We start from the raw sequence: 9,707 nt of genomic DNA, 5'->3' as shown, positions 1-9,707 counted from the left end.
GATGATTCTGAGACTGTGTAGGTATGTGACTACACAATTGGAGAGGGCTTAAATGGATTGATTGGTACTACCTATATCAACAAGGTGCATCTTGTTTTTCGGCAGCCCATCTCAAAAGAACTCCACATTTAAGCGTGCTTGACCTGGGGCAATTTCAGGATGGTTGACCTCCTGGGAAATTTTCCCAGAAAGCGTGCGAGTGAGGACAAAGCACACTAGAAACACTCGTGTTGGTCTGTAGGGTCAGTCGTCAGTCCAGGAAGCAGCCAGAGTGGCGTACTCATGTATAAGAGCAATTATTTCGTGGGTGTAAGGACCCAATAGAGGCTTGAATCCCCGTGAGGGGGGTGATTGTGACAGTCAGTAGTCCCGTGATCCATAAGGGGAAATACCGGGTAAGTTGTACAATCTCACATCGCCTGGGGAAAGTCAAGTGGGATGATTCTAAGGCTGTGTAGGTATGGGACTGCACAGTTGAAGATAGATTGATTGGTACTACCTATATCAACAATGTGTATCTTGTTTTTCGGGAGTCCATCATGAAAGAACTCCACAGTTAAGCGTGCTTGACCTGGGGCAATTTCAGGATGAGTGACCTCCTAGAAAGTTTTCCCAGGAAGCGTGCGAGTGAGGACAAAGCATGCTGGAAACACTCCTGTTGGTCTGTAGGGCCAGTCATCAGTCCATGAAGCAGCCAGAGTGACGTACTCGTGTATAAGAGTCATTATTCTGTGGGTGTAAGGACCCAAACGTCCACGGGACTACTGAATGTCACAAAAATGATCATTCGATTCAATCCAATCAGTAATTAAATTTGAAAAATTATCATCCGATCTAATTTAATTAGACCCCAAAATTCAATCCAATTACTAATTAGATTGAATCGGTTTGTTTAATTTAATATTCAATTAAACACCTAAATTTAAATATTAATTTAAAAATATGAAGAAAAAAAAATAGGTAAAAACTAAATATCTCTTTTTTTTTATTATTTTAATACTCATAAATATACTATCATGTGTAACATTAATATTATCAAACGTTAACATTAATTTCTTTTCGATCATTGTGATAATATTTTATGGGGAATGATGTATACATTAAGCAAATATATCTTGAAAATACATCGCATCATATATCCACAAATTAATATTGAAAAACGAAAAGACGTGCATGCGTGCATGCATGTGATATTATTAGCCGCTTCCAAAAGTACGTGGAAACTCCAATTAATTAAAATTTCAAAATAGCTATTATTCCCCATATATAAATCTCCCTATATATATAATAAACTTTCAATTCTTACAACTCATATATTACGTTCATACCTATCAAGAAAAAAAAAACCTATAGCAAATTAAAAATGGCAACTACTACTCCAAAAGTTATTACTCTCAAACTTCTGATAGATTCAAAGGAGAAAATGGTTCTCTTTGCCGAAGCAGGAAAGGACTTCACAGATTTCCTCTTCTCACTTCTATCAATACCAGTTGGGACTGTTATAAGGCTTCTCTCTACCAAAGGCATGGTTGGTACATTAGGTAACCTTTATCAAAGCTTACAAAATCTTGGTGATACTTACATCCAAACTAATGTGGATAAAAATATCCTTCTTAAGCCAAAGTGTGCTACCCTTGGAGGCTCTTCAACACTTTTCTCCTTGACTAATGATGATACCACCTCCAAACAAACCCTATACTTATGTGACCGCTGTTATAATTATGGGAGTGATGTTTCAAATGCTACTTGCCCTAGTTGCTGTTGTACTATTGGGAGGGTTGTAAATTATGTGCTACCTATGGCTACCCAAGTTGGAGGATCTTCATCTTTTGGGGCTGAGGTTGAAGGTGGGTTTGTGAAAGGAGTGGTTACTTATATGATTATGGACGATCTTCAAGTGAAGCCCATGTCTACTATCTCAAGCATTGCTATGCTCAACACTTTCAATGTTAAGGAGGTTGGTGCTCTTCAGGAGAAGACTGTTACTGTTGGTATCAATGAGGTTTGTTTTTAATTTAGAGTTTAATTATAATTACATTATTTTAATTATATGTATGTTTATTAATTTTGTTATTTTGTTTTTAATGAATAGGGATTGAATATTTTGAAGGCATCTCTACAAACCAAAAGAGTTCTTACTCATGTCTTCTTGGGGAATAATAAATAGTATCTATCAAAGGGAACAAGTTCATGGAGTCTTTATCATTATCATCAATCTTTTGAGTTTAGTTTTCAAGTGTTTTAATATATTTCCTTTAGTATTAATTAATGCTTTTCAAGTATGTTTCTTTGGCTTTTGATCGGTTATATATTAGATGTTCTGTTAAAGACTTTGATGATCTCATTTCTTTCTAATTATTCTCGTTGCATGCATATATATTATTATATTTACAAGATTTACTTGTCTCCAATATTAACAAACTACAAATAAAAGCCTTTACTGATCATTGTCACTTTTATTCATAACAAAACTATATTAGATTTAGAGAGAAAAGGAAAATAACAGAATTATACTCTGTTTTTCATAAATGAATCATTAAGAGTAGTACATAGTATAGTGTAGAAGCTTTATATAGCTTGAAGATACAAGTTACAAGTTAGTTACCATAACCAGCAACTAACAACTAACAACAACTTGCCTAACTAACTCTAACTAACACAGTTCAGTAGCTCATCTTGACACTCTCCCTCAAATCCAATCTTGTCCAATCTTGTCCTTTAAATTAAGTCACGAACTCGTTAATTAGGGTGGGAGTACCTTTTGTTAACATGCATGTCTGCAAGGTGATCTAATTTGGTGGCTAATATGTGAAGTTTTGATCAATCTTTCTTCCTATATCTTTTGTCTGATTAAATAGCAGTCAAAGAATGCTAAAGGGCACCAGTGGTGCCTAGCACCCTCTTATGTGTCAATATTGTTATTGGTCCAACTAAGTATCGGGTCCTATATAATTTAATATAATAATTTTTAGGGAGTATCGCTAGCTAATCGCAACGCGACATATCGCAAAAGTGTTAGGTACCACTGGTGCCTAGTAGCAATGCTCGAAAAAAAAAAAGTGTGCAAAAAAAATCATTTTTTGGTATTTGGTATGAAAACTTTTGTTAATTAATTAATTTTTCTTTCCATACCAAACATGAGTAATTGATTTTTACTTTTCTTTTTCCTACCAACTTCCAAGTTCCAAAGATAGATTTAGAACTATATAGGCTTTCAAATAAATTAAATAGTCTTCAGGGTACTAGCTTCTTCTATATAAACATTTACTATCATCTTAATTGTTTATTGACTTTTTTTGCATATTAAACTTTTTATTTAATCTTTTTTAAATAATTTAATTTAATTTACAACAACAAAACTTAAGATTTTTTTTCTAAGAAGGCTTAAGAAATTTTATGATACATTAGGAACAATATATATAATATTTGAAAATTTTACCATCTACCCTCTAAAATTTGTTTGTGCATCAATACACCTCAATATGTTTTAGAATTTATAAGAATTTTGTTAATAATATTTTCATGTTAAATTTTTTCAAATTTATTAAAATTTTACAAGATATCTTAAAAAAATTATAACATATATACGACTATAAAAGAAAATAAATTTTTCCGATATCAAAATAAATAAGGAGTGTATCATTGGAATACTTTTAGTTTTAGGTGTGCACTGTCAACTAGGGCTGTACATCGGTCGGTTTAGTCGGTTTATACTATATATTTTCCAACCCGACATAAAGATCGGGTTATAAAATTCTGCATGCAAACTGCCCAATTTAAAAAAAAAAAAATTCTCGGGACTCCGACCGGACGTTAAGCCGGGCGCGGTTAACCCGCCCAAACCGAATTAGGATTTTTTTTTTTTTTTTTTTTTTTTTTTTTCAGATTCAACTAAAATAAAAATTAATAACATTAAATACATAATATTCCAAATCTAAATTCAATTTAGGGATTGGGTTTTTTTTAATATATATTATATATTATTATATATTATATAATATATAATATATATAAAAAAAAAAATACTCTTAATCGGGTTAAATCGGTTTGGGCGGGTTCATTGGGCGGTTTGGGTCAAAATTCAACCCGCCCAATTTACAGATTGGGCGGTTTAGAATTTTGTCAAGTTATGTCGGTTTGTATTTTTTTTCGGTTTTGTCGGTTTGGTTTAGTCGGGTTATTCGGGTTGGGCGGTTTACGAAAATTTCTGTACAGCCCTACTGTCAACCTCCACATCCGAAATCACATGCGCACCGAAATATTTTTTTCCATAGCGTTATTCGTTATAGTTACAGTATCATTCCTGTAAATTTTTGAAAAGTTCTGAATAGTTTACAGTACCGAAAACAGAATTCCTGATATTCCAGTTTACCACGCGTGTTCAAATTAAAACTTCAAACGTATTTTCGATACGGTAAACTATTCGAAATATTTCAAAAATATCGTGATGATATTGTAAGCATGCATATATAACGAACACCACAGTGAAAAAGAATAATTGAAAAAAAATATTCTAACATGTATTTTTGGGCATAAAGATTGACTAAGAGATTGTAACAAGAGATTAACGGTAATACTTCTCGTAACAACTAATTATACATTCAAGTTAGGCACATACAATAAAATATTCTTTAATTAGTCCAATCAAGGACAAAAATAGTCTTTAAATATTTATAATACTCGTAAAGATCATATTTTCTTGTAGCAATAAAATAATATAAGAATTTAAGATACTATATTCTAATCCTATAATCTTCAATCTTTTTATTTTTTTATCCTTACCAAAAAAAAATCTTTTTATATTTTTATGAGTTTTTTTTTTTTTTTTTGAAGTAAGAAAAAATTATTACCTTCGAGATAAAATTACGGCCATGAGAGAAATAATCTTAATTCTTTTTGAAAAAAAATGAGTTTTAAGTATTTTCTTCAATCATAATACAATTAATTTAACATATTCACAATAATTTATCTTAATATTTCACAAAAATGTTAATATTATTTTTTGATAAAAAATGTTAATGTTATTGAAATATTAACAATATATTCAATCTTAATATTTCTTTACACAACGTTATAAGTTTTTAAACAATCACGTTATATTACCAAATGATCAATATATAATAAAAAAAAATTACATAATAAACTAAAAATTTAAAAAAAAAATTAAAAAAATACATCAACACCGAAAAAAATTTATTGCTACGCTTTGAATTTTTTTATTTATAAAAATACCTCTTTAATAAAAAAAAATAAACAATCTTTTTATTATTTTATAGTTTATTTATAGTTGTGTTATTATTATAATTATCATGAGGTTATTTTTTGTTGTTTATAGTTTATTTATATAGTTGTCGTGAGGTTAATTTTTCATTGTTTTTTAGTTTTTTTTTTTTTATCTTTTGCTAAGTAAAATGAAGTTTTGTAATTTTACAACCATATTTTTATAAATAAAAATTTTAGGTTGTAAAATTATAATAAAACATAAAGAAATGTATTTTTAAAAAATTCTCAATAATTAAATAGCTATATTTTGAACTAACTGAAATTTATAATTAGATGATATCATTAAATTAAGTAAAATGGTTAGGTAACAACTATATATATGTATAGCTAAATCCCATATTCTCTACTCAACTACAAGATTAGATAAAATTAAAGATGGCACCAACCCAAATTTCTGAGGAATTAGAAGCCAGCCTATTTGCCATGCAATTAGCTGGTACTTCTTCAATACTCCCCATGGTTCTCAAAACCGCCTTGGAGCTCGACCTCTTGGAGATCATAGCTATGGCAGGTCCCAACGCGTTCCTTTCCCCTTCGGACATCGCTGCACAACTTCCAACAAATAACCCTAATGCGTCGATGATGCTAGACCGAATGTTGAGACTATTGGCAAGCTACAACGTGCTTACTTACTTGCTTCGTGATAAAGTCACAAGCAATGGGAAAGTACTAGTGGAGAGACTGTATGGTCTGGCTCCACTCAGCAAATTCTTGACCAAGAATGAAGATGGAGCCTCCATTGCTCCTCTTTGTCTCATGGTCCAAGATAAAGTATTTATGGAGAGTTGGTACGTATACATAATTAATTAATGAGAAATTAATTTGTGAAAATATTACATTTAGTTTGATGTTTAAGATTATATATAATACATTGGGTAAATATTTGGATCATGTGTTTTGAAAATGTTATTAATTAGACCTTCTGTTTTGTTAAATGACAAAATAGATCATATATTTTTTAAAATTGTACAAATATGACCCTAAACTGATTTTATTTTGTCAAATTAAAACTTAATAATAATCTGATCTAGAGATGTTAATATGACAACACTGATTATATTTTCTGTATCTGTTCGTGTTAGAAATTATCTTAAAATTGGTTATATTAAAAAATAAAATTGTTGAAAAATGAGCTCATGGTCCTATTTTTACTATTTTAGAAAATATAGGGTCTATTTTATTATTTAACAAAATAAAGAGTCCAATTAATAATTTTTACAAAACATAAGACCCAAAATAGTATTTACCCATATATATGCTACTTGGTTATACTATATATGTTCTTTGAGAAACCAATTGAAATTGCTTTGTAAAGTATATACATTATTAAAATAAATTTACGATTTTTTATATCATTTATTAAATTAAAACGTACGAGACATGATATTAAAATTTATTAATAACAATATGTCACTTCTTGCGGTGTCCCTTAGCATTTCTTTAAATAGAATTTTACTTTTTTCTAAGGCTAACTAAAGTACACAGTCAATCCTAGAGGTATGCAGAAAGTCATCCGATCCAATCCCAACCGACCGATCCAATCCGAACCAATCCCATAGAATCGGATATCCAATCATAATTGGATCGGAGCGGATGTTGGATGACACATCCGATCCAATGGATAACCAAACCGATCCAATCCAATATCATCTAATGTCTATCCAATTATATTTAATATTTATAATTTTATACATTTAATTATTTTGTTTTAAAAAAATATATTAATTATTAATAGGTTTTATTGTGCACCCGCACACATTAATTTAATATTTTATATAATATTTGCATTTGATGTATTGGACTTGTTTGTTATGACTTTTGCTTATTAAATTAGATTTGTGTTATATTTTTATTATGGGATCATGAAAATTAGGTTGGATTTGAATTAAACTATTGTTTATTATTGGATTGTTAGATTTTAAATTATATTTTTTCATATATTTTTTCTTTTTAATGAAGTCACCCTAAATAGTGGCTAAAATTGATTGGATTCATCCATTGGATCCATTGGATGAATCCAATCCAATCCAATAAAAAACCAGTTAAAGCATCCAATGGATGGAACCGATCCAATCGAATACATCCATTGGATCGGATCGGATCGGATGACTCAATTCAATTGGATTGGATTGGATGACATATTCAATATCCAATAAATAATTAGATTGGATCGGATGGGTCCAAATCCATTGGATGTGATCCAATGAACACCCCTAAGTCAATCCTAAATGGTACTGAATATTAATAGTGTCTAGTACCATTACTCTAATAATATTGGGATTATTTCAAAAATATTCGAAAACAACTAAAAAAAATTATAAAAATACAGTTGTACAGAATTTTAAATATTTTACAATTTTTAAGATTTTATTTACAGAAAATAAAGTCTTTTGATGTATTTTTATATTGTATTCTTATTATTTTGTAGTTTTTTTATATGTATATTATTTTTTATGCTGTTTATATTTTTATTACTTTCACGTGGTTTTCTTATTTTTTTTTTATTATTATTTTATAAAATACTATAATAATTAAAAAAAAAAGTTAAAAGTAAAAGTGTAAAAAAGTTACTATATATACTTTATTTATTTGGTAATATGTATTATATAGGTACCACTTGAAGGATGCAATACTTGATGGAGGAATAGCTTTCGACAAGGCTCATGGAATGCCAGCATTTAAGTACAATCAAATAGATAAAAGATTCAATAAGATCTTCAACAAAGGAATGTTTGACCACTCTAGCATTACCATGAAAAAAATCCTCGAAACCTACAAGGGTTTCGAGGGTCTTAACTCGATGGTCGATGTTGGGGGTGGCAGTGGAGCTGTTCTTAGCATGATTGTCACTAAGTACCCTTCTATTAAAGGCATTAACTTCGATTTGCATCATGTTATCGAAGACGCGCCTCCATTTCCCGGTACGTACAACTATAAGAGCCTCACCATTTCAATAAAAAAAAAAAATAGAATATCAATATATTTATGAAGTTGTCATGTAAGATTTTTTTTACCAATTGATTTTGCACTTGAATTTATGATTTTGAGTTTCCCCTAACCATAACTACGTACTACTAAACTGTGTCCCCAAATTTCTACTACATTTTACATTTTCCTCAACTGTTATAACTACCAAATTATGCACATCTTGGAGGGCAGGATTTGATAATATTATTGGTAATTATTATATATGCAAGTCATCAATTCAATAACAATTCAAGGGCACGACTTTGTAGTAATATTATACTTCTAGGTTGTAAAATAGTTACAACAATAGTGGTAATAGTTTTTGAGACAAAAATCATTTTTATTCTAATTAATATTATTAATTGTTATAATAGGTGTAGCTCATGTTGGAGGAGACATGTTTGTAAGTGTGCCAAAAGGTGATGCAATTTTCATCAAGGTGCACATTTTCTCTCTTTCACAATTATGATTTATTTTTCAAAAATATCAAATTATTAATTTTTATAACCTACACAAAGGGTCTCACCTTGTGGAAAATTATTATTTCTATTAATGAATATTGAAATTTCAGTGGATTTGCCATGACTGGAGCGACGAAGACTGCTTAAAATTATTAAAGAACTGCTACGACGCAGTGCCTCGTCATGGAAAAGTGATCGTAGCCGAGTTCATTCTTTCGGTTGCACCAGACTCGAGCTTGGCCGCTAAGTGTACAGCCCATAGTGATATGATCATGTTGGTTGATCATGGTGGCAAAGAGAGAACACAGAAAGAGTTTGAGGAATTGGCCAAGGCAGCTGGCTTTAAGGGCTTCAAAGTCGTTTGCAATGCTTTCAATACCTATATCATGGAGTTTCTCAAGACCAATTGATTTTTAACATAGCTAGGGAGCTTCTTAAGTGGGGTCGCATCACTTTTTTCCTTACCGGAGGGTCGTTGTTTGTTTTCGATACCTAGAAAAATTATATATTAGTTATAGTAGATATTTTGTGCGTTTTTTAAAAAATTCTGAATAATTTACAGTATCGAAAGTTCAAAATAGTTAGTTGTACACGTATAAATAAAATAAGCATACGTACAGTTAACTATTTGAATTATATTTTCGACATGTTAAATTATTTTGAATTATTGATCGAAATCTCAAAATAGTTAGTTGTACGCGTATAAAATAAAACAAACATGCATACAACTGACTATTTGAGTTATATTTCGACATCTTAAATTATTTTGAATTATTGAAAGCGGGCATATATGATGCCTACTACTTTTAAAATTATAGATTATAATTTTTCTATATAGCGAAAATAAGAAATGCGTCTTTGGTAAGCTAAAATGATGACCCTGCTTAAGAATTTTCTTACATATTAGTTGTAGTGCTATATTTAATGTATGTTATTATTAATAATACCCTTGAAAAGGAAGAATGAAAAATCAGTTCACTTTGCGAATAAAACAAA

General features: G+C 30.1%; 2 protein-coding genes across 5 annotated transcripts; both read left to right on the top strand.

The window, feature by feature from the left end:
- The first annotated feature begins 1,363 nt into the window (after positions 1 to 1,363).
- On the top strand, positions 1,364 to 2,167 carry LOC133031572 (uncharacterized). The gene is made up of 2 exons (XM_061105105.1): positions 1,364 to 2,002; positions 2,093 to 2,167. Exons 1-2 carry the CDS (start codon positions 1,364 to 1,366, stop codon positions 2,165 to 2,167), a joined length of 714 nt encoding a protein of 237 aa, XP_060961088.1.
- Positions 2,168 to 5,606: 3,439 nt separating this feature from the next.
- LOC115723302 (caffeic acid 3-O-methyltransferase) lies at positions 5,607 to 9,707 on the top strand. 4 transcript variants are annotated; one of them, XR_009684593.1, is made up of 5 exons: positions 5,607 to 6,071; positions 7,894 to 8,204; positions 8,625 to 8,689; positions 8,822 to 9,398; positions 9,550 to 9,707. XR_009684593.1 is itself a non-coding variant. In XM_030652742.2 (4 exons), exons 1-4 carry the CDS (start codon positions 5,659 to 5,661, stop codon positions 9,119 to 9,121), a joined length of 1,089 nt encoding a protein of 362 aa, XP_030508602.2. In that variant the 5' UTR covers positions 5,607 to 5,658; the 3' UTR covers positions 9,122 to 9,707. The 4 variants fall into 4 exon arrangements, 1 of the variants encoding a protein (XP_030508602.2); XR_009684594.1 differs by having other exon boundaries at positions 9,530 to 9,707; XR_009684592.1 differs by having other exon boundaries at positions 8,822 to 9,405.

The sequence above is a fragment of the Cannabis sativa genome, chromosome 9, assembly GCF_029168945.1.
Source record: "Cannabis sativa cultivar Pink pepper isolate KNU-18-1 chromosome 9, ASM2916894v1, whole genome shotgun sequence".
NCBI classification, from domain to species: domain Eukaryota; kingdom Viridiplantae; phylum Streptophyta; class Magnoliopsida; order Rosales; family Cannabaceae; genus Cannabis; species Cannabis sativa.
Note: the sequence above shows the minus strand (reverse complement) of the source record. Positions and strands in the feature narration are given on the sequence as shown.

Coding starts and splice junctions, on each gene's coding strand:
- LOC115723302 (XM_030652742.2), top strand. CDS start 5,659: ATGGCACCAACCCAAATTTCTGAGGAATTAGAAGCCAGCCTATTTGCC. Junction 8,205..8,624: donor AGACGCGCCTCCATTTCCCG/GTACGTACAACT, acceptor TTGTTATAATAG/GTGTAGCTCATGTTGGAGGA. Junction 8,690..8,821: donor GTGATGCAATTTTCATCAAG/GTGCACATTTTC, acceptor TTGAAATTTCAG/TGGATTTGCCATGACTGGAG.
- LOC133031572 (XM_061105105.1), top strand. CDS start 1,364: ATGGCAACTACTACTCCAAAAGTTATTACTCTCAAACTTCTGATAGAT. Junction 2,003..2,092: donor TTACTGTTGGTATCAATGAG/GTTTGTTTTTAA, acceptor TTTAATGAATAG/GGATTGAATATTTTGAAGGC.